At 31.3% G+C, this 26,486-nt stretch overlaps 1 protein-coding gene across 2 annotated transcripts in view; it reads left to right on the forward strand.

Annotated features, from left to right (window-relative positions):
- The window catches only part of LOC145305519 (acid sphingomyelinase-like phosphodiesterase 3b), a 97,015-nt gene extending 75,890 nt beyond the window's left edge, over positions 1-21,125 (forward strand). For both annotated transcript variants that reach the window (XM_080147147.1, XM_080147148.1), the window contains exons 13-18: positions 1,517-1,562; positions 5,741-5,822; positions 7,501-7,598; positions 9,037-9,102; positions 13,702-13,767; positions 20,663-21,125. In XM_080147147.1, the coding sequence (XP_080003273.1) occupies positions 1,517-1,562; positions 5,741-5,822; positions 7,501-7,598; positions 9,037-9,102; positions 13,702-13,767; positions 20,663-20,840 (536 nt within the window). In that variant the 3' untranslated portion in view covers positions 20,841-21,125. The remainder of the gene's footprint in view (positions 1-1,516; positions 1,563-5,740; positions 5,823-7,500; positions 7,599-9,036; positions 9,103-13,701; positions 13,768-20,662) is intronic.
- The last annotated feature ends 5,361 nt before the right edge of the window (positions 21,126-26,486 follow it).

Here is a 26,486-nt window from a genome sequence, read left to right on the forward strand (position 1 = left end):
TCCGTCTCAAGCTTCAGATCTCAGTAACCACTGAACCGATCGGATTCTACTATTTAGGGTATATACCTATTGGTCCTGTGGTGGTATTAATCTATTTTCTTGGGGGGTGGGACACCCCCCCCTCCGAAATGCAAATTCCCCCCCCCAAAAAAAAAAATTGTTTTAGCAGCACAAGAAATACTTAATTTAAAAAAAAAATTGAGGCTAGTTACTTTATAAAACAATATTTTTTTCTGTACCGTGAATAATGTCAACCTTGTTACATTTGCTGTCAACATTATTTTGGTTCAAAGGCTTGAACACTTCTGAACATATTTTCTAAAATAAATTCTAGTTGAAATTTTAAAACCTTTCACAGAGAATTTTATTAATTTAGACAACTAATATCAAGAAAGTATATAAAGTAGAATAGGACACAAAAAGATCTTTAATCTTCTAAAACCTATTATACTTTTGTTAAAATTCAAAAATAATATAAAGTATAACGATGTCTGTCTGTCCGTCTGAAGTTCAAGATTTTGGTAACCATTAAACTACAAAGTTGAGCTTTTCGTTAAAAAACAAGGATGACAACATCCATAAAAGCGAAGCACTGAAACGGTAGGACAAACGGACATTAACACTTGTATAGTATCTGAACTGAAAAATCGGAACATAAATGTATAAATGTCGAATCAAAATTGTAGGTAAATTTGTTGAAAAACTGCTCAAAAACAGGATAATGTTTACGGACATACTTACATTTTTGGACTTGATTATAGAGTTGCTTCGCTTATAATATTGTTATTTGTTGTCCCAGGAATCAATATACCAAAAATCAGATCAAACGGATAATTAAAACACTTGAAAATTTGTTGTCAAAAAAGTAGAAAAATCAACATGTTTAAAATGGACGTACGGACATTCTGGTAATGATTATAGAGTTGCTACGCTTTCTAAATCGTACCCAACTACTACAGGAATCATCATGCAAAGTTTGAAATCGATAGGACAATTCTAACATGCCTAAATTAACGAATAAAAGCTATCTATCTAGGACGGACGTACGGACGGACGGACGGACGGACGGACGTACGGACGGACGGACCGACCCTAATTATAGAAAAGCTTCGCTTTTAATAATTATAGAAAAGCTTCGCTTTTAAAAATAGTTTTTATTTTAATATTCATGAAAATCTATAATACTATGCAATACATGACTTTACAGTGTGGCCTAGAACCGGTTCTAATCTAGCGGACATCAATCGTTTTGAAGCCATTCAAAGATTCTACTTACGAAATTTGTCCAAAAATCTTTATATAGTCATACAAATTATGTTTACAATTAAACATTGAATTATAGTTATATTAGTGGCAGCGCCTCTAGCATCAAGGGTCTTAGCAATGAAAGAGGAAGAAAAATAGAAATAAACTAAAAAAATACCCTAAAACCATTCTAAATCATATGTAAAGCTTTAAAAAAATTGTCATAATGTTTATAAAGCGTAGCAACTCTAAAATATAATTCTTTTTTTAGGAAATCCTGTCGGTTTCGCCCTTATTTCTCCTGGTCTATCTCCTAGGTAAGAAATAGATAGATAGATAGTAAGATAGGTATATAAATAGATAGTTAGCTTTTAAGATAAAGAGTTAGATATATAGATAGATAGGAATATATATAATTAGAAAGATATAAAATTTATTTGATACTAGATAGGTAATTAAATAAATAGATAGTTTGGTAGATCGTAAGATAAAGAAGTAGATATAACGATAGATAGTAAAATGAAGAAATAGATAGATAGAAAGATAGCAAAATAAATTTAAAATTGTTGTAGGTAGATAGAGAGAAAGATATAAAATAGATACTAGATAGATACCTAAATAAACAGATAGACAGGTTCATATACATATATATAGATTAGACAGTCAGATAGAGAGAAAGAATTAAATCTAAAATATGATAATATGATGTTTCCGTTGCATTGACGGCCAGTCGCACAGAAGAACGGTTAACCTCTAATAATAGAGTAGCAGCGCTATTACATAAAAATGCATATATTTTGTTTGTACGTCTGTATGTATTGTAAACGTCATAGGCGTCCAAGGGGGGGGGGTAATGGGGCGATTACCCCCCCCCCCCCAAACGAATTTGGAGGTGCCGTAGGCCCCCCAAAATTTTTTTCATTTTACCCCCCCCATTTAAAATTTACCCCTGCCAACAGATTTCAGGGGGGGTAATTACCCCCCCCCCCAAGCAAATTTTACCCCCGGGGTAAAAATTTTGGGGGGGATAAAAAAAATTTGCGGCCATTTTACCCCCCCCCCAAACCGAATTACCCCCCCCTTAAAAAAATTTTACCCCCCCCAAAATAAAAAGCTTGGACGCCCTTGGTAAACGTCATATGCATACTGCTTTTGTCTTGCACCATGTCATAGCTAAGAAAAATTTCTATAGAATTATCATTGAAATTATTTTTTGGAAAGTTTCCTCTTGTATCATATCCTTTTTGGAGGTTATATATAAGGACGTGCAGGGGAGGGGGGGGGGGGTGCGGGTATGAGAAATTACGGAGTATAAGATATAAAGATAGGTTGCCCTCTCCCTATTTTAGCACCCTTTGAAATCTTCTAGTCTTTAACCTGTTCGAATTTTAATTGCTTGAATGTTGAACCAGATTTTCATTTACTTCCAGCTGGCTAAAATAATCATACTCTCCCATACACTCATCCATCCCCTTTCCTCCTACTGGATAGACGAACTGACCAATACAAGAGATCACTTTTTTAGCATCCTAAATTGATGACAATTGTCCCCCTGTAAATATATCCACCTACTTTATATCCAATCCTGTAAGACTACACAATTTTCAAACTACACCAAGCCTATTTTAAGCTTATCCATAACTCTCTAGCTAGTCAAAGATATATGTAATTCTATATACTTTTTTCTATGTATAAGCCTATTCAAGAAAATAACAGAAATTGTGAATGTTGAAAAACAAAGCCTGTAGCCACAAACACCAACTTTTATGCATAGGGAATGCATTCTAGATAGATAGATAATTACAAATATAGACAGAAAAAAAGATTTAAAAAAACAGACAGACAAATAGATAGAAAAATAGACAGACGGACAGACATATTGACAAACAGACAGACAGACAGATGAACAGACAGATGGTTTTATAGAGAGTCAGGCAGAGAGACAGATAGAGAGACATACAGACAGACATATAGACAAACAGACAGACAGACAGACCAATAGACTAACAGTCAGACAAACTAACAAACAAACAGATACATATGTGAATAGACAGACAGATAGAGAGACAGCAGAGACAGAAAGACAGGCAGACAAACATGCAGGCAAAAAGACAGATAGTCAGACAAACAAATAGACAAAACAGACAATCAACTTTTAAAAAACCTTTATGACATTGAATAACAGTTATATAGTAGATCTTCTACCAAATGAATAATATTTTGACCAAACATTGCTGTATGAATTCTCAAGAGTGGGTTAATATTTGTTTGTAAGTGTGTTAAAAGTGTTATGATGTATGTCTGTATGAGTGTGTGTGTGTGAGAGTGTGTGTGTGTGTGAGTATTGGAGTGGGTGTGAGATTGAGTGTTTTATGAGTGCTATCTCTATAAACAGGATTTGGTATAGAAATTCTAATATACCAAAAAACAAAAACTAACCTATAACATAAAGTATTTTATAAAAAATACTATTAGGGGGTGGAAGTCGACCCTTAAATTTCAATTTTATATTTTAAAAGAAGCAGTAAAAAAAATTGGTGGGATTTGTCTTGGGAGGGTGGAGATATACTCCCCCAAATAGTTATAAACCATCCCATGACCAATGTGTAGCTTCCTTTATATGGAGAACTCAGTAGTAATAAAAGTCTTCAGCTAGAGACAAAAAAACCTTACTATTTTATATAATATTAAAAATGACTTTTTTTTATACATATCTCTCTCCTAGGTGGTATCTTTAAGTCTAAAGGATGATGTATTATTTTCATATCAAGTCTCTCTCCAAGAATCAAAAATATATATAAACATTAAACACAATATTTTTGCTTTTCGTATCACATCTACTCTTTAAATTGGTCAAATGGACGTTTTCAAACAAATTACATTGTGGAGCCTGGAATCCCCTACCCTCTTTTTAATTAGAAAGTCCTTACGTATATTTAAAAAATGTTCCTTTTTAACGTTTCTAAAAAAATCATTTTTTGTGATATAATTATCCTATACTTTTGATGTTTGCAATACTGATTCCTATTATAACAAGATATAATATTTAAGCGAATCATCTCTAAAATCAAGTCCTAAAAATGTAAGTATGTCCTTTATTAGTATCCAGTATTTAAGCAGTTTTGCAAATAATCTACTTACAATTTACTTCACATTTATATTCTTCTTTCTAAGTTCTCACACTCTACAAGTGGTAATGTTCGTTTGTCCAACTTTTGTGTTTTGTTTGTTATTTTTATTACAATTCTCCCCACCCCCCCTTTGGATCTTTTAGAGTTAATATATGTTTGCCTGAATATCGAATCAGCTTAAAGTGCCAATAAAAAATTACGTCATACAATACAAATGACCAATGCTATGCCAGTATATATTGTAATTGACCAATGGTGAAATGTATACTGGCCTTTTATTGGTCATTTGTATTGTATGACGTCATTTTTATTAGATTCTATAAGCTGCTTCCTGACTGTCCAGTTAATTGAGCTACGCTTTTACGGATGTTGTCATCCTTGTTTAATATTAAATAATAGATAAACTAATATGATGCATCATAAATGATTGGATATTTTAGTGTAGAATTATATACATTATATTATACTGGCGGCTTCGCCCCTAGCCTCTAGGGGCTGTGCCCCAAGAGGTTTAATCAATCTATTTTTGTGTTATTTAAATTTAAAAAGAAAAGTAAAAAAAATTTGGGGGGGGGGGTAATGTTTCTTTTTTTGGGGGGGGTTGGGGGTGTCCCACCCTCCAAGAAAATAGCTTAAAACCATCACAGGACCAGTAGGTATATTCCCTGAAGAGTAGAGCCTAATCGGTTCAGCGGTTACTGAGATCTTAAGCTTCAGACGGACAGACAGACAACGTTCTACTTTTTATTATAGATGTATGAAGAAAAAGAAAAAATATAGCTCAAACTTTTTATAAAAAAATAAACTTACGGTTATTCTTTTCTTTTCATTGCATTTATTTAATTAAACAAAATGAATTTACTCTTAAAATATAGATACAAAAATAGATGTTTTTTTATTTGATTTTAACCAAAAATCTAAATCATTAACACTTTATGTATCTTGTAGTACAATTTAGCTTATGAATATAGAAAGAATGTAGCAAGACATATACAGTGTCATTATAGCTAGCCTGTAAATTCTGATAGAAAGTATAGCATATAGTTTGAAGATAGACGTGGTTTCAGGATGTTACTAAGCAATGGAACAGTCACAATAATGTCAAACCTCTTTGAATAATTGTAGATAGATAATAGATAGCAAGAAATTAGATATATAATTATACATGTTTTCAGAGTTTGATCTTTAAATCATTTAGTGGTGAGCCACCCCGATCTGGCTTACCACTAAAATGATTTAAAGATCCAGCTCAGGACCTTATTAAGCAATGGAATGGACCCAATCAAATCAATACCCCTAAGAAATATAGATAGATAATAGATAGAAAGAAAGATAGCTAGAAATAAAATTAAACATATTTTCAGGACGTTACTAAGCAATGGAATGGACCCAATAATGTCAAACCCCTCAACTAGACTTTATAAATACAGCACTTATGATGGAAAGGTGAGTAAAGGTGGACAAAATAATATTTCCCCCAATGCAATGAAGAAAAAACTATTTAGTTAATTGGGAGTAAGAATGATTTATTTACCATTGATGTATCCCTGTATTCTTTTTAAAAATAGAGTACTGAATCCCCCGGGGACCCCTCTATTTAAAAAAAGAGGTAGTTTTCCCCCTATGTCTAAAAACTGCACTGTGCCCTGGTCGGAACCCTAACCCTCCGTGGCTACCTAGTATATAATACACCTAACCTAACATTAACCCGAACTAAAGTAAATAACAAAAAAACCACCCACCCCTCCTTATTTTTATTTTATTACAAAACAAGGAAAGGGGGTCTTAGCTTGACTAGGCACTGTTATTGTTATTGCTACGCTATTAAAGTACAATTCAATTGTTATTCTTGATAAGAAAATTCCTCCCTTCTTTATTTTTAGTATCTAAGCTACTCTATAATTTAAAATATCCATCTGTTTGTTTGGCATGATCACTTTAGTGGGAACGTGATTTTCTTAGCACAATTAAAGATATACTGCTAAATATAATATACAGGTTTGTCAGTGATGCTATACTTCATTTTTATTTTATAATTATTTATTATTGTTTTATAACCACTGAACATCTGCTAATTAAATCACGTTGTCATATACATTTAGTTTTTGTGCTTAGCTTCTTATAATTGTTGTCATCCTTGTTTTTTTTTCATTTTTTGTCACTCAAACACACCTGTCATCTCACTTACAATTCTCATCAAGGGTGTTTTACTGGGAGTTTCAGGGATAAGACAACAAATCCCCAATTGTGATAACTTTTTCTAGGTTAAAATTGTTGGGGGAAAAGTTTAGACACTGAATGTTGGTTTTAAAATTGATGTTAATCCCCAATTGTGATAAACAAAATTACCACTTTTTGTAGGTTAGAATTAATGGGGGGAATGTTTGGATACTGAATGTTTGTACCAACCAATTAATACAAGTTTTTAAGACAAGAAATTAGAGTTCGTTTTCATAAAACTTTGGGTACCATTTTAAACAATTTGCAGTCCAATGTCCCATCCCTCCCTGGTTTTTGCTTGTTTAGTAGTAGGGCTACTCAATAGATATTATATGTCCGTGTGTTTTTTGTTTCTAAAATATTTAAAATATGTCCTACGCATGGTATCTCTAATCAGTATAAATTTAAATCCTTACAAACATAGAATATTCAAGAATCTTTGGTAACTCTTTCCTTGCTGTTTATAATACAAATATCAACTTATTTTTTGTTAGTAACTATGTTTTTTTCCTTTTGTCGGCTGCTATTTAAGAAAGATAACGGATTTTTTTTAATCAACCTACAACCTACACCCTATCAAAGACAATCTAGCACATAACTCAAACTTTTCATATAATTTTATGAAGTTGAACTACCTATTTTGCTCATTAGTACTACGATGCTAATGGGTATAATTGTCTCTGTTGTTTTAACAATTAAACTAAAGATGATTCTATAAAGCTTTATCGCTTCCTAAATACTGAACATTAGCAATTTGTCAAAACGGTTCTGCATAACAATTCAATAAAACAGCTGATCAAGAAACTAAACTTGAAAATAGACCGAAGTCTGGATTGAAAGCTACCACATTACGCCTAAACCCTAACAAATTAGTACTAAACAAAACACAGATTACATTTTTTAGGTGCTTGATTACAGCCAGTTTAGTTTATCCATGGAAGAATCAAATTCTGTTTACAACCCTCACTGGAAACTAGCTTATAATTTCTCTTCTCAATATAGGTAATCTAATTCTCTTCTCAATATAGGTAATCTAATTCTGTTTATTAGCCTCACTGGAAACTGGCTTATAATTTCTCTTCTCAATATAAGTAATCTAATTCTGTTTATTAGCCTCACTGGAAACTGGCTTATAATTTCTCTTCTCAATATATGTAATCTAATTCTGTTTATTAGCCTCACTGGAAACTAGCTTATAATTTCTCTTCTCAATATAGGTAATCTAATTCTGTTTATTAGCCTCACTGGAAACTGGCTTATAATTTCTCTTCTCAATATATGTAATCTAATTCTGTTTATTAGCCTCACTGGAAACTAGCTTATAATTTCTCTTCTCAATATAGGTAATCTAATTCTGTTTATTTTCCTCACTGGAAACTAGCTTATAATTTCTCTTCTCAATATAGGTAATATAATTCTGTTTATTTTCCTCACTGGAAACTAGCTTATAATTTCTCTTCTCAATATAGGTAATCTAATCATGTTTATTTTCCTCACTGGAAACTAGCTTATAATTTCTCTTCTCAATATAGGTAATATAATTCTGTTTATTTTCCTCACTGGAAACTAGCTTATAATTTCTCTTCTCAATATAGGTAATATAATTCTGTTTATTTTCCTCACTGGAAACTAGCTTATAATTTCTCTTCTCAATATAGGTAATCTAATTATGTTTATATATTCATAGATAAATTATCGAAATAGATATATAGAAAGATGGATAGATTTATTTATAGATAGTTCGATAGAAAATAGATAATCATATACTGAAAGATATAGATTGATTGATGGATGGAAAGGTATTATCATATTTTTATCATAATTATTCGAATCCGGTGGATTAAAACCGTTTTTCATCCATAAGAAAAAATATGTCTAGCATCGTATTATACCAAGTTTTCTACGAATATAAAAATGTGCAATCATTATATTAAAACAAGTTTTTTTAGCCTGTGCCTCAGCACCTCGGGGCTAAAAAACTGGTTTCAATATTATAATTGTAACTTTTATATCCGCGGAAAGCTGTTTAAAATACAATGCGAGAATTAACTATTCTCTGTATTTACCTGAAATTGCCAAAATAAATTGATTTAAATTTTTGAAAATGTTTATAATGTCAATGTTTATCTTTCATTATATGTATATCAACAAGGGTTTTATGCAAGGATAAGACAATGGACGACAATTTGATATATATCCCCCCCCCCCCAATGACGATAAACAAAATTACTTCTTCTATAGATTAGATTTATTTATTAAAAAGTTTAGACACAACATACCATTATAGAACCAATCCATCAAAGTTCCCAAAGTTTGTAAGCCAACGAAAATATGATATAACGTGGTTATAAAACTTTGGGCACCGGAGTAGTTAACCTGTCAATGTCTTCTCCCTCCCTGGTTTTAAGTGATTTATTGATAATACCTGTTTTTTATTTAGAAACCTGTTGGGTTTGACTACTGAGTCCTTAGATCATCTCCTATCTACTTTTCAAACAAATATTATGTAAGTTTTATTATTTTTTGAAGTAAGGGATGGTTTTGGGCCATTTTTATACCCTATTCTGACACCTTTGTGTGCAGAGCCCCTAAGTGGCGCAACTGCCAATAATCACAATAGGATTAATCTTCATCTATAGATTCTAAACCAATAATATGTCAGTTTTCTTACTGAACAAAGTGTCTCAAAACTCAGCCATGTGACGTTATAGAAATTAGGGATCTCTTTTTTAAGGGTTTTCTTTCCCACTTCTCCTCTCATCTCCCTCATTTTTATGACGTTAAATGGCCCATTTTTGAGACACTTTGTCCAGTTACGTCACTTTTATTGTCTTTTGGAGTCCTTTTATGCTCATTAATATCTCTATAAGAGCCTAGCTATAATTATTAAGGGTTTAATCTTATTTATCTCTTTTTCAAGCCATTATCATGTAATTTTTATTATTTATTGAAGTAATAGGATGTCTTTTAGTGTTTGTGTCTGTCAGTTATTGTGTACTGAAGGAAGGCACTAACCACTGAACCGCTATGGTTTTCCTTTACAATGTAGTTTCTCATAGGTCCTGGGAAGCTTATAACTATTTTCATCATCATTGCTTTTTAGTTCTCAGCAGAACGTAGGCCATGCACAATGGTTCCCCAATCTTCCTTTGATTGGGCACGTTTTGAGGCATTGCTGAAAGATGGAATTTTCTTATCTTTCAGTTCACTTAGGAGTTCCCTTCTCCAAGTTGTTTTTGGTCTACCTGGTTTCCTCTTTCATATGTGGGGGTCAAGGCTTGATTGGTTATATCATCATGCCCTTTCCAGGGACAAGGGAAGGTTTCTCTGACCAAAAAGTCTATTAAAATCATGCAATCTAATCACGAAACCTTTATGAGTGTGTAATATTATCGATGATTCAACTATTATTAAAAGGGGCTTGTAGTAGATTATGTAAGAGTATAAATTCACGAATCTAAATTCACTAAACCTCATCAAAAGTGTGTAGATTATTAACAGGGATCGGCAGCCGCACGTAAGCCACGTGTAAGCCTCAGTGATATCATCATTTTATTACTATAATATTCAGCTGGATGTATAAAACTGCTCTTTAGCAGACAATCCTTCTTTCTGAAATTTCTTTTTCTGCTCACAAGCAGGTTTAAAAGTGAGGCTGAGGCGCGGCTGCCGAACCCTGATTATTAATGTTATTAGCAGACCAATTTAAAAAAAATAACACAGTAGGGAGATTAAAAAAAACATGTTTAAATACTTCCTAAAAATAAAATCTTTAAATATTTTTCCTACCCATAAAATTTGTAACTGTTTAAAGACAAAAAACAAAATATTTTGACAAATTTTTACTTCGGCTCATTTTCAAACACTTCCTAATTAACCCTTTAGAGCAAGTTAAAGTAAAAGTTTCAAATTGATTCAATAACCTAAAAACATCTTACTTTAAAACTCAAAAATAAAATCCTTTGCTCATTACTTATCAAAACAAGGATGACAACATCTATAAAAGCGAAGCTCTGAATTGGATGGAAATCGAACATTAACACTTATAGAGTGACAGAACTGAATAAACTGAACATATGTCTATGCAAAATTGTAAGTAAATTTGTTGCAAAACTTATTAAATACATGTTACTGTTTAAGGACATTCTAACGTTTTTAAGACTAGTTATAGAGAAGCTTCGCTTATAATACTTTACCTTGTTGTAATAGGAATCAGTATTAAAAAAATCAGATGACTAGGATAATTTGAACATATAAAGTAAAAAATCAGCTTGTTTTAAATAGACGTACGGACTTTCTAGTAATGATTATAGAGTTGCTGCGCTTATCAATTTGTACCTAACTGCTATAGGAATTAGCATGTGAATTTTGAAATCGAAAGGACAATCCTAACCTTTTTAGATTAACGAAAAAAGCTAACTGTAACGGATGGACGTACGGACGGACTTACGGACCGACCCTAATTATAGAAAAGCCTCTTTTAAATAGACGTACGGACTTTCTAGTAATGATTATAGGGTTGCTGCGCTTTCGAATTTGTACCTAACTGCTATAGGAATTAGCATATAAAGTTTGAAATCGAAAGGACAATCCTAACCTTTTTAGATTAACGAAAAAAGCTAACTGTAACGGATGGACGTACGGACGGACCGACCCTAATTATAGAAAAGCTTCGCTTTTAAAAAATAAATGACCTAGAAACATAGAGACTAAATTCTATTTGACGATCAACTTAATTTAAAATAAGCATAAAAAACATATATTGGTGCCTTACCACAAAGTTGCCTATCAAGCACTGATCCCCCTCCTTATTTGAATTATATCTTTTGGTTTCTTTAATGCTATACCAAGACTCCCTCCCCTTTGGTCGTTTACAATTTGTTTTAAATTAATGGTCGGGAAAGTGGGGATTCTGTGCTCTACAAGGCACTATGGGGGAAATTACCCATATTTTAAATTCTGTAAAAAGTTTGTAAATGTTAATATTCGGAGAAGATTAGTTGTTTTTAGTATTGCAGTACATAATAAATCATGATTTCAGGGAAGCTTCTAATTTACATTACCCATTTCACCACTTCCCTCCAACTTGTTTCACAATTAGAGGCAAGAAGTTGTCAAGAAATACCAAATTAAACCACAACATATATTATAAAATTTAGGATTTGGAAAATGATAGTTATGTAGTTCAGAATTTTATTGATAGGTGTCGTAAAAACTTTTTTTATGTAAAATTTTCAGATGAGATAAATATCTAAACAATCTTAAATATTTTTGAAAATATTACAGCAATCCACTCTTTGGAATTTTCAATAAATTTTATTCACTATTAAACATATAATTTACTAGTAGTCTATGATTTAGATAAAATATATAAAATATGTAAAAAGCATTATTCAACTCGTTCATCTCAAAACTGAACATGGAACTAATCTCTGACTATCATTTTTGCATGGCTTGTAGTAAAGTGAGCAAAAACTAATAAAATAATGCTTGTGATTCTTATCAAATTCTGCCAAAAGTTGCATAATCTCATCATCTAGTTTTAACTGGAAATCTATGAAATCAGCTCTAAAGCATTGTTTGCCAGAATAGCCTTCCCTTGTCTCTGCTTTCCCTAAAGTGTTTCCCAAACATCTCCATTTTCTCTGTTTTATTGTCAGTTTGATGTCTGACATATCACTGCGCTCTAAAAGCTCAGCATTTGTGATCTTATTTGGCCAAAAGATCTTGTGGATTCTCCTGAGACATTTATTGACATATGTCTGCAGCTTGGAGACCACTGCTGTGTTTAGGAAACTTTAAATAGTTTTATAACTATTTTGCCAAGAGAAATCATCACTAGAAAGAAATCACACATACCCCCATCCCCCAAAAAAAGAGATATATTTTTCTTTTTTAATGAGGGGAGGGAAAACTTAGCCGCTATTATTTTAATAAAGTTCCTAGAGATCTAAGTTTATAAGATCTTAAATGACAGACAAAAACACAAATTTTACTTTTTACATTGGTTTAGAAATAGAATGGCCTCAATGGCCAGGGAGGGGGGATTTGGTAAAGTGATAATAGTTGGTATCATATTAGCTAGCTGGAAGAAATATTTTATAAGAGTCGAGAATATCTCACAATATTCGCATATTCCTTAACCATTAGTACAGAGTGACTTAAAAATTGATTCTAAAGTTGCTAGATAAGTATAAAATTACTCTACACCATAAAATTTTCTACCCATCTACTGTACTATCATATGTAATGTGTTTATATGACTATAGAAACCACTTTGACTTTGTGTTGAAATGAATTTACAAAGCAATTATGAAATCAAATTATTGTCTCGTCTGCTGATATTATTCATTTCAGTTTAATTATTATCTTACAATTTGCTCTCATACATTAAAGAGCCGACATATCATTTAATGGCTTTTAGTAAATACAATTTTTGATGTAATTATTTAGCAGGTTTTCGAAGTTTGAATCAAAATTGCTTACTAGGAGCCAATGGCGTATGGTTGATATAAAAACACATTAATTTATTGTCAGAGTTCAGATATTAACCCTTTCTTGCTTACTAACAGCCAATGGCTTGTAGTAAATAAAAAAACATACTAATTATATTTTTTGAGTTCGAATATTAAAGGGTTCTTGCCTACTAACAACCATTGGATTGTAGTAAATATACTTATATACAAATTATTTAATGAGGGCTCTGATTTTAAACTATACCTGCTTACTAACAGCTACTGACTTGTAGTACATATACTTATATAGAAATTATTTTATGGGAGTTCCAATTTTGAGGCTTACTTGTTTATGTACAGCCAATGGCTTGAAATAGATATAATCATATACAAATTATTTTATAGGAGTCCCGATTTTGAGGTGTACCTGCCTACTAACAGCCAATGGCTTGAAGTAAATATGCTTATATGTACACATTATTTTTTAGGAGTTCTGATTTTGAATGGTACCTGCTTACTAACAGCTAATAGCTTGTAGTAAATATACTATAATATAATTTGTTTTATAGGATTTCCAATTTTGAAGCATACCTGCTTACCAACAGCCACTGGTTTGTAGTAAATATACTTATAAAAATATCATTTTACAGGAGTTCAGATTTTGAAGCGTACCTGCTTACTAACAGCCAGCACCCTCCATTAACATGCACAGAAAGGTAAAGAAATAGTTAGAGATAAATTAGACATTTCTTTATATATAAAATGTATTGATCTATAGAAGAATCAAACAAATAGATAGACAGATAGATAGATTGGTATGTTGATAGATATATTGATAATAGATTGTTAGAAAAAAAGAGAGGTATCTATTTAGATTACTGAGAGGATAGATGAGTGCTTCATAGATAAACTGTTAGTATATTTATTGACTTGCGGCTTTGCCCATAGACTTGGATTGAACTAAAAAGAAAGAATAATCTTTTTAATTTTTTAAAAAAAAATTTAATACAAAGAGAAATAAAAATAAATATTCTATAAAATTTGATAACAGTTTTTTTGGAGGGATGTGATTGGACTAGCATAATTCTACCTTTTATCATAGTTTATATACTTCTATCATAAACAATAACTTTTCTCATGGGAAATTTATCATCCATAGGCAAAATAAAGGACTGTGCCTACCTTATGCTAGACTTTTTGTAAACAATTAGTTGTTAAAAACAATTAAATTTACACTATTTTTCTGCAATAACAATAAAAATAAAAAAAATTAAGACCATAGTCATATTGTGATCATTAGAACAGCGTTATAATAAATCATTGAGGTTTCTATCAGAATTACAAACAAAAAATTTAGCATTAATTGCTTAATTTCTAGTTTGACCCTAACATTTTTAATTTTGAGGAGGGTAAAGATTTACATAATTTACATGAAGCTTTTCATAGTGAGTATAAGAGATTCAATTTACATGTAGATGATTTTAATACCCTCAACTTTGAGGTGCATTGTTATGTAGGAGTGGGGGGTTGCAATGTAAAATAATTGAAATGCCTACTGCAGGTTAGTATAAAACGTTCTTTGCAACTAATAAACATAGATTTCCTTGGTTAATTTTCTGCTATGTATAAACTCCTCTTTTATTGGCATTTTTTTCTAGCAGAAAAGTTAATTTTAAGAATTAGGTCGCGCCGTTGTAAAAAAAGAGTTTCTTAAAAATAAATAATTTTAGCTTTTCTTGGTTAAATTTAATGCTGTTATTTTATCAACATAACTGAATTTTTTTATAATGTTCTTGGTTTGTAATTGCAAATTAGCTATAGGAGCACTTGAAGGAGGGGGAGGGAGCGAATCCCCCCCCCCTAACTCTTAATTTAGATTAGGATACAAAATCGTGGAAGAATTCAAAAAAGTAAAATTGGATAAATTGTTGAAATGTATCAATTTATCAATCTTTCTATCTATATTTATATCTATATTTCTATCTGCCTATCTATCTATCTATGAAGTGTGTCCAGCCCAAATCTCGTGATTTGATTGTTTAATTTAAGCAAAAACAGATTCAACAAATTTCCCCAAATTAAAATCAAAGTTCGATCCTCATAATATTTACTTTGTTCCACTCATGACTGTTGGTAAATAAAAAGGGGGTGTAGATTCTATAACGCATCTCACGTCCCTTTTCTGTTAATTTGCTTTTCCTTTATAAAAAATAGCTGCTCCACCACCTTTATTTAAAAAAAAAAATAAAAGTGGAAGGTTGGTGTCTTTAATCAAGAAATTTTTTGAAAGAAAGTATTTCTCTGTTATTTGAAACAGCATAAGAAGGCACCTTAATTAAAATCTTTAGTTATGACGTGAGGGCTGTTGTAGCTCATTGGTAACACACTGAGTTACAGTGATGAGTGTTCGAGTTCAAGTCCCCATGTGGCAACTCGAATTTCTCAGTTGAATACTTCACACAACTTCCCCTGGTTGTGTAAGAAGGGAGATTATTGAGTAGTTTGGATACTTAATAGTGACTTACATAATATCTGTACAACCCTTATCTGAAGCTCCTCTGCGGAGAGCGTCATTCATTACGGTGACTTAATTTGGGACACCTGCCATACTCGGCGAGGTTAAGGTAATAAAGAGTAGCTCCCTTGAGACAGCGGCTCAAGGTATAATGCACTGGAGCATGGAGCTTGATAGCCCTAGTGGCTAAACAAAAGTGTCTCGTCTTTCTCAATGACTGCTTAGGTCCAAACACTAAGAAACAATGGCTAAAGCACACCAAAATTTTTTTGTTCAAGTCGATTCAGAGAAAAAAACATCAGTTTGTTTTGTTTTTTGTATTTTTTACTCTTTTAGAAGTTAGATATTACAATGAGATAGAGACAGGGTGTTCAAACTCTTTTTGAAAACTTTTTACATTTTTTAAGAATCCAACTCTTAATTGTCAAGGATGATTAAAATGAAAAACAAATAGAAGGAGACATTATTTTATAGATTAAGCACACCCTGTTCAATATGGAGACTGCCAGTTGACATACAATTTTAACTCTTAATGTTGATTAATAAAACATTTATTAAGAAAAAGAAAATTTCCCCTATTTGGATTAAAACTATTGGTTGGAAAGTTTGGGCACTGCTAATTTGTAACAATCAATAATTATTAAAATACCCCTAAGTTTTTTAGTCAACGAATGAGAGAGATTTTTTTTCATAAAACTTTGGGTACCAGTATGATTTACAAGATAATGTACACTCATTCTTTGGATTTCTCTGATATATACATCGACATTAACTAATGCAATGTTGATGTATTAATAGAAATATAGTTTATCAGGGAAAGTAAAACTAAAGCTAAATTTTTAACAATAAAACTTACATTTATTTAAAGTTAGCAATTGACAAAAAAACAAGAAGAGATAGCCTAAAACCATTTAAAGCTCAATTACAATAATGGAAAGTTTAACCGGTTCAGTGGTAAGCAAGAAACTGACGGAAAATAAAATAAAAACTTGTTTCATTAATTATATCATAATTGAGGCTACGCCCCCTATATGCCTCTAGGGGCACTTAGGGGAAGGGTGGGTGGAAGATGGCTCAGCGGTTAGCGAGATCCCTTTGTAAAACAGACTAGCAGACAGAATCTGGTTGCTTTCATAAAGATGATATTTTGGTTTTCTATTTGATGCGTACTGTATAATATTCAAAACACAACCTGAAAAGCCCACAAACACTTTTTTTCTGAAAATGTTTTCCGGTTAAAACCAAATTCTGTTATCTAAAATAATACTTTAGAATGCAGTAATGATAAATAAAAAAAAAAGTTGTTAATTCTCATTTATTTGAACTTTGTTCTTTAAACAATTTGACAAGTATTACTGCAAAATGAATTATGAAACCTTACAATTTTAAGAACTGTAAAATTATTTGTGGATATTACTTTATCAATCTATCAAAAAGTATGGTAAAATGAGGAGCTCCAAAGGTTTTAAGAGGGTAATCTAGTGTTTTTTTTTAAATTTGAGGGGTGTAAAAACCCCTTTACACCACCCACCCCCTTCTTGGACGTCAAGACTATCAATGGTATATTGTTAAGTCGATAATTAATCAGCAATGAACAATACTTAAGTTTACACAATAAGACAACTTAAATTTAGTATTTTGAACTCATTCAGGGCTGAAAAACTTTTAATAATGATAATTTTTTTGATACATTCATTGTCCTATTCCTGTACCCCTGCTATTATGGAAACAAAAAATATGGAAGGAAAAAAGTGCACCACAAAAATAGGAAAGAAATTTGGGGTTACTGCAGGGAGGGAGGGGATTTAGGACTGTTTGTTACACTAGTCCCCAAAGTTTTATAGTAATGTTTTCTTGCTTAACAACTTAGAGGACTATTATTAAATTTTTATTTGTTGGTTCATTAAGTTGAGAGTCCAAATGTTTTTAACCCCTAATTGTAAGCTACAGAAGGGGTAATTTTGTGTATCATGATTGGGGTTGTACATAAAGTGTATCGGCTATTGTCTTATCCCTTTAGATCCCCGCGAAAATAGGAAAGAAATTGGGGTTACTGTCTTCGAATTATTAATGAACAGAAAAGAATTGGGAAAATGCAAAAATAAAACACTGTAAAAAGAAACTAAGTATTTTGTATTGGAATTTTTTAAATTTTTCTTATTATTTGATTATCAATAAAGATATTTTTTCCATGAGTAGTTTACACTAGAAGTAGCATTTTTTCTTGAGTTTTTCCTTAAATTGTTTTGTCTCTAATTGAAAAGAAAAAGATTACAATAAAAAAATTTTAAATAAACAAATTGGCCTAAAAAAGGTTAAGGAAGTTAAAGTGGAATTAAAAAATATTATGTTTAATGCCATATTATGTAAGCCTTGCTTTAAATTTGAGGAGAAAATAGTCATCAGAAACTTTTTTTCCATATTTAACTTAGTGTTCCACTCTGGAAAAAAAAGTTTTTGTAAAAATTTCAGTCGTATATGAAATAAAAATTAAGCTAACCTTACAATTACAAATTCCAGATTTAGCAATTTTAGTTTATTAAAACAATCTTTTTTTAAATTATGATGGCTTTATACCACAGTGAGATATAGAATAAGCAATACCCATACAATAAAAATTCCATAATTAGCCAAATTTTTCCTACTGTGTGGATAAGGTGAGATAAAATCTAAATAAAAACATGAGTATTCAAATTACAAAGAGGGTCATTTCTTCACGTACTTTTTTTTGTAAATTTGTTTGTTAGTGTTTTGTCAAATGCGCTTATTAAGTCAAACTGTTTCTAATTTTGACCAAATATATGTATATATATATGAAATAGTTAAAATTAAGGAAGACGAAGAAAGTCCCTCAATGACTTCATAAAAATGAGGGATGAGGAGAGGAGTGGAAAAGAAAATCCCCCAAAAAAGAGATGGATAATCCCTAGTTTTTATGATGTAACATGCTGATTTTTTGAGGGACTTTCTGCATCTTCAAATTAAGAACAGTTTTACTTGTTAGGCACATTTGACTAAATGCTAACACACAACTTTACAGATAATATGAGAAAAAAAGATATCAATTTGTATGCCTTGTGATAGGCTTTGAAACTTTACTTACCAAAAAATTCATATTTAGTTAAGTTTGCCCCACTGCTAACGTTATCATTACTAGTTCCAGATTTAACTAAGTTTATCCCACTGTTTTTATATTGAAAAAGAATTGCAAATACAATTTTTGTTAAATTCCACATTAAATATGATTTATACCACAGTGAGATAGAAAAAAGCAACAAAATTCCGTAAAAATTCCAGATTTAGCCAAATTTGCCCCACTGTGCGGATAAGGTGAGTTGAAGTGCAAATGCAATCTTGTATTAATCACATAGAAGATAAGCTCAACTAACTTCTTGTTAGCAATACAAATTACAAACTTTCCTCTGGGGGGTCCCTGGAGTTACATGGATCCTGCAACAATTTATAGGTTTTTGCCCTAAAAAATGAAAATTGTTTTTTTTTGCTAAGAAATAATAGCTAGTAAGTCATTATTTCTTTCATATGATCTCAGTATTGTTTATACATTTTGACTGACTGTCTTAAAGGAGATGTGTAATTTACTTGGCAGATATCCCTGATTTTTCTAAAATATTCCTTTGTCCCATAAGTGATTGTAATGCTCTAGGGGAATCAAATACCTCTTTTGGACAAAGATTAATTTCTCAACTGCTGTAAAAGATAGTTGGCTGTATTTGTTGTTTATTTGTATATGTTTTACTAAGAAATCAATATGGATCATTTAAAGTGATAAAGATAAAACCTTTAAATTACAGATAAATTATATTAATATTTAAACTAGCAAAAAATATTGCAGCACATCATGAATTATTTGCTACTTTGTGACAAAACTTCCATTGTTTGAAGATTTGGCCTGATCATTGCAAATTACATGATGCATGCCTGTAATATTGTATGACCTTTGCAGATAGATACATAGATAGTTCGTTAGATAGATAGTTAGTAGGGTTGGGCCGGAAACTTTTTTTTGCCGGATACAGGATATATGGCTAATTTCTAATGCCAGATATCCAATATCTGGATAGTTTCAAGATCTGGTATCCAGCCGAATATTGAAAACGGCCGGATATTCGGCCCAACCCAGATAGATGGACAAATAAAAGCCACTATCATGTTAAGTATAAAAGAGTGGCTGAGTATGCCATATATCTTTATACACAACTTTTATTTCTTGTTTCTATGGATTTATTATTACTTGGATCTTACACCAAATTATGATTTACTCTGCTAAAGTGAAACTTTTAGCTGGCTAAGACAACAAACCCCTCATCCACCCCCTTCTACTGGATGGACGAACTCACCAAAATCAGATGTCAATGTTAGCAAGCTAAATTGATGACAATCTTTCCCCTATCATAATATCCATGTATATTCTATATGTATTTTTGTTTCTATATTCTTTCTCTCTTCTTTTCAGTATAGAAAAAGTTTGTTGTTGTATTTATCAAATGTTAACTTGATATTTTAACAAAAGCTGGGGAAAATTGTCTTTAGCATTTAAAGCTGGTTTTCCCTCTTTGGATAATTAATTCTGTATCATTTTATACAGCGATACTTATCTATAATTAGGGTCGGTTCGTCTGTCCGGATCAGTTGGCTCTTTCCGTTAATTTAGACATGTTAATATTGTCTTATCGTTTTCAAATTTTGCATGATGTTTGTTACAGTTAGTTAACTATAACGATATATTTGATTTTTTGCAACTCTTTTTTCATTAATCCGTATGTCCAATTAAAACATGAGGATTTCTATTTTTACTAAAATTTTTTATGAGATATATTTATCCTATTCATCTGATATTTGATATACTGATTCCTATTACAATAATGTACAATGTTATAAGTAAAGCATCTCTATAGCCAGTCCTAAAAATGTAAGCATGTCTTTAAACAACATCTTGTATTTATGCAGTTTTGCAACCAATTTACCTACAATTTTGTTTCAACTTTGCTATTTATCTTTCTGTTTTAATGAAAACTAATCTTGTTAGAGTTTTTATCAGTGGATTTCTTTGTTATGTAGTATTTTTTTTATTTCAGGTGTCGTCATGGTCACCTATGCGCAATATCCAACGTGGGCTACAACCACTACAGAGATTGTATGAGTGTAACATCTATTTCCAGTCATCAAACAGCTGATCCCTTGATATCTGTCCTCCTATTGGTCGTGTATCAGCTGATTGGAAAAAAATCTGTGCTCCGATTGGTCAGCGATTAGTTGATTTAAACATAAAAGTGTTAGGAGATGAATAACAGTTTATAGATGAAATCTAACTTATTTTTATATAACTCAACCCTGATTGGTTTTAATTACTTGATTTCATAATATCTGGTCTTCTATTGGTCAGATTTTACCATGACAAATCCTCTATTGGTTAATTCAATACTTTACTAAATTTTATTGGCTAACTTGCTCAAAACCAATAGAGAATAACTAAACTTTAGTGAAAATGTGTATTTTAGTTATTTGTTCTTGTAATTTAATATTTTAAAATTTGAAATAATTTCAGTTTTTATAAAATCAAAACTAGTCTATAATTTCAATAAATCCGTATGTCTGACGACGGTTATAATCAAATTTCAAAGGTGAATTATTTATTATTATTGCTGTGTTTTACAAGAACATTTTCATCCTTGTCAAAGTACATTCAAGTACATATGTTGATTGAAAATCAAACATTTCTAATTTATTTGCTGACAATTTTATTTCCTTGTTGATTCACAATTTAAAAATTTGACCTTTAAATTGGAAACAAATAAATTTAAAGCAGAAACTTGTAGGGAAAGGGCAACTGAAGATAAGTAAGAGAAATAGGATGATAGTTGATAAACAGGGAGGGAGGGGACATTAGCCTGTTTTTTACACTAGTCACCATAGTTTTCGTTGGCTAAACAACTTTGGGGACTATTATAAAATTTTGATTGGTTGGTTTATTAAGCTGGTTTGTCCAAGCTCTTCAACCACTAATTGTAATCAATAGAAGTGGTAATTCTGAGTATCATCATCGGAGATGTACATTTATTGGCCATTGTCTTATCTCTTTCGATCCCTGATAATAAAATACTTTTAACCCTTACTATGGATATTATTATATAATCCTGTGCCATCCTTACATCCCATAATATATGTCTAAAATATAGTTTTTTTTTCAGTTGGCCTATCCCTAGTAACCTTGATTGTTTGTTTATCCTAAAATTCAACTACCAAACATTTAAAGGATGAAAATTTAACGTGACAAAAAATTATTTTACATGTTAAAAATAAATGCTTTTTTTGAACCTAATAATAGTGTCTAACTTTTTATCTTTGTGACGTAACAAACATTGAAGGATGAGAGAAGAGGTGGGAAAGAAAACCCCTAAAAAAGAGATGGATTTTTGTTAGGTCACAAAGATAAAAAGTTAGACACTATTACTATCACAAAAAAAACCAATTCATATTGTCTAAATAATTGTATCCCCCCCCCCCACCACTCCCTTTTTTTAAAACCAATTGAAATTATAAAAATTTGGTTATATTGAAGAGTTAGGACACCGAAGATATTTGCCACGCAGTGTTAGGGTTAGGTCCCCCAGCAAGGGCTAAGCTTGGGGGGAAAAACTACTCCCCTCCCCTCTTTATTTTCAAAAGTATTAGGGGGGTGGGGATCGTTGCTCTAAGGAACCTGTTCCAAAAGAATTGTCATTTCTTTATTGGATGCTTTATAGTTATACTAGGTTTTGTGTTTTTTTATTTGTCTTTGTTTGGCAATAAGTACAATAAATTAGTTTTGGAGGGGACATTGGGCTGTTAGTTACTCTGGTACCCAAAGTTTTATAATTATTCTATTCTTTAACTCCAAAACTTTGTTTGGTTGGTTCCTAACTTCTTTACAACCAATAATTTTTATTTACGAAAGGGTAGTTTTGTTTATCATCACTTTGGATTTAAATCAAGTTTTAGTCCATTATTTTATATTAAGATCCCATATATGAACAATTTAAGCAGCTTTAATTTGAAGTTAATTTATTTTCTGTATAATACTTTACTATTATTTTTCTCTTAAAAATACACTGAATATTACTGTCGATGTTTTAATAGTTATTTAATGCATCGTATTATAGACAGCTTTCCGCGGATAGTAAAGGAAAAATTATAACATTAATTCATGTTTTGTTAGCCCCGAAGGGAAGAAGGTCCTGGCTAACAAATTTAAAATTTTATGATTTTGATTTTCTTATTCGTGGGAAATTGTCTATGATGATATGTATGATTTTTCAATATAGCTGAGAACCAGTTCTAATCCAGCGGATAATAATCGGTTTCGATGCCTTACTGGAAAAAGAGTTAATTAATTGTTCTTGAAATGATATAAAATCAAAAATAGTTTATTAAAAAAAAGACAATTATCTACAAAAATTGATGAACAATTTTTGTTGTTATTTTTATTAATGCTTTGTAAATAAAATAAAATTATAATGAATGTCATATAATGTAAATAAAATTATTTTTGATTATAAAATAAAGATTTAAAAGTATAATTTTCTCGTATTCATTCGAATCCGGTGGATAGGAACCGGTTCTCATCCATACGAAAAAACTATGTCTAGCATCGTATTATATCCATCTTTCTACGAATATAGAAATGTACAATCATAAGATTAAAACCAGTTTTTTAGCCGGTGACTTCGGCACCTCGGGCCTAAAAAAACTAGTTTTAATCTCATAATTATACGTTCTATATCCGCGGAAAGCAGTTTATAATACGATGCGAGAAATAACTATTCCTTAACCCTTAAAACTTAGAAATCGTAGCAGCTCTATAGTTACCAGAAAGTCTGTATGTCCAATTAAAACATAATGATTTTTACTTATTTAATATAAATTTTTGAATGATGTGATTCATCTGACTTTTGGAACAATTATTCTTAGGGCAACAATATTTTATGAGCAAAATGTCATTAAACAGTATCCTTCAAGTTTTTAAATAAATCTGTATAAATTTTGTTTAGACTTATAAATTAAAATTCAGCTTATTAAGGTTATAATACTCTACAAGTGTACATGTTCGTTTGTTATACTGTTTGTTTACAAATCTTCGCTTTCATGGATGTTGTCATCCTTGTTGTGTGAAAATATAAAACCTATGGAGAGGTTGACACTTTTAATCAAATGAAAATCTTTTTGGGCTCAAATTTTGATTGGATTTTACAAACCTTTAATGACTAACTTTTCCACCACTACAGGTTTTGTTTTGTTATATCCTTCTTGGTAGCACAATGTACATTAATTTATGTTTATACTAGCGGCTTCGCCCCTATCCTCTAGGGGCTTTGCCCCAAGAGGTAATTAAAAAAATGTGGAGTTTTTTTTTTTGGGGGGGGGAGGGTTTGAGGTGTCCCACACCCCAAGAAAATTCTTAAAACCACCACAGCTAGGTGTATACTACTTTGTATTATGGATATATAGGGTTTTACCTCTAGGGGCGAGGTGTCGCTTCAGGTTCTAGCCCTCCACCTTCAAATCTACTCCGCATCTGATTAATGCGACTATTTGCCCGATGGGTATTTGGTTACAGAAGAGACAACCAACCCTATGATTGCACGATCTTTGTCCAGAAGTTCTAACTGTGCATGGTAATGAGTTGCGCCTTTTCATAGGCCAAGGCATTTCCACTAGACTTACTTTTGAAGTCAGTCCTCAGAAGACATAGTAGCAGTAGATGCCATGTTTAACGTCTCTAGTATGGCGCATTGTGGTCTGGACTTAAACCAAACACCTCATCAACAGCAAGTCGACACGTTACGCTAATGCCACGGGTTTCTTAATATAAAGAGTTGCTTTTCCAAATCATACCTTATCTCACACTATTATTACAAATAAAAACAAATAAAATAGATGTAATTAACATTCTATATATAATTTTAGACAAGGAAAAACAGAATCTCAGCAAAGCCTAAAACTGAAATCATAAAAATAATTAACTAATTTTTATGCAAGAAAATTTTAAAATCAAATTGATGATATGGATTCTCTGAATAAAAACAACACTTCATAAATAATGAAGAATTAAGGATTAGGGAATAATATAATTATACAACATTATTGCGTGTATCTTTTCAACTATGTAGAAAACCAGGGAGTAAGGGAGGGGACAATGGATCGAATATTCAATTTTTAGGAGTCTCAGACTTTGGGGACTGGCTTAAAGGGAACATGCAAGAATTTAGCAGTTTCTAACCAATCTTGGGGAAAATTCACGAAGTCCTGAGTTGTTCAAGGTTTGTTTATCATTAAAATCTCAAGATGGTGTTATTTTATTTTCCTGTCTTGGATGCTAGGAGCGCAGCTACCAGTTATCCTAAGATATGTTACTTAAACCTTAAGATCTTTAAAATTAAGATGTACTTATGTTCTCAACTATTTAATTATGTAGTATGAAATTTTGACGCAAGGTATCTCATTTTTATTTCGTTAAATGAAATAACTTGAGTTAAAAGTTCTGTAGGAAGGTAATTGTTTTAGTAAGTTTTGTAATAAAATTATTTAAAGGCTTTTTCATGTCTAAGCTTTTTAATAAATGCAATAAAAAAAATTTGGGTAAAAGAAGTTGTAAAAGTAAAATGGTATGTTTCCTTAATTTTCCGAAGTTTAAATAATAACAATTATGGAAATGAATTGTTAACAAGGGTTTTGATCTCTAGAATCAAGGCTTTTAGTAAAGCATCAGTTTAAGGATGGTGCATTTCGAATTAAAAACAATTCAAAAAGTCAAAAATTTCCACTAAAGGTTGCTATATTGCAAATACTTGTTTAATCTGGAAATATCTGGGTTTTCAACCTTAAAGGGTCACAAATATAAAATTGAATTAACTGCCCATTGTCCCCTCCCTTACTCCCTGGTAGAAAACACATAATTTAGGATCAACTGAAAATTGATTGCCAATTTCTTCTCCAATTTCCGAAGTTGTACAACAGATAACCCGACTATTGGAAAAGCTATTTTCAGCGGTAAAGGAAAAGCAATATAATGTATGAACGATTTAAACATTATACATTAAAAATTTAAATTTTTCAATCTTTGATTTTTTTTAAGTTTGAAGCTTTTTTAGCTAGTAGTAAATATTGAGATAGAATGAGGGTGATATGTATACAATCGGAAACTAGAATTCAGCTGACCTTATTTAGTAATTGATCATCAATAACAAGAATGGTATATAATCATAGGGCTTAACTGAATTCTGTTAAAGTAAGTCTGCAGGAAATATTCCGCTTTAACTGCTGAAAGACTGCTACACAAAGACTCAAAGCCTTAATTTGAAGCCTCCAGCTTCAACTCCTTAAAATGTAATTTCAAACTCTTTTGTTATTGAAGTTGGAGGCTTTAAATTTAGGGTATTGTGTTTAATAAGGGCAGTCTTTCAGCAGTTAAACGCGATATATTTCTTGCAGGCTTCCTTTAAGTACTCGAAACTCGAACAAAGATAAATATGATTTATAGCCATTATTATTTACAAAACAGGTATTTCTACATTTTTTTAGAAATCATAAAAATGGCCAATAAATTGATGTACAACCACAATGATGATACACAAATTTACCCCATCTGCAGATAACAATAAGTGGTTAAAATGTTTAGACACTTAACTTTATAAATCAACCAATCAAAATATAATAAAAGTCTTTAAAGTTTTTAAGCCGATGAATAAGAAAACATTATTATAAAACTTTGGGGACTATTGCAATAAACAGCCCAAAGTCCCCTACTTCCCTGACTAGTAGCATTTCCATCATTTTAACAAAATGTACAAAATTTATATAAAACAAGGATGACAACATCCATAAGTAGCGAAGCAGAAAAAATATGTATAAGAATTTAAAGAT

This window comes from Acartia tonsa, chromosome 14 (genome assembly GCF_053477335.1).
Source record: "Acartia tonsa isolate MP-2025a chromosome 14, ASM5347733v1, whole genome shotgun sequence".
In the NCBI taxonomy this organism is placed as follows: domain Eukaryota; kingdom Metazoa; phylum Arthropoda; class Copepoda; order Calanoida; family Acartiidae; genus Acartia; species Acartia tonsa.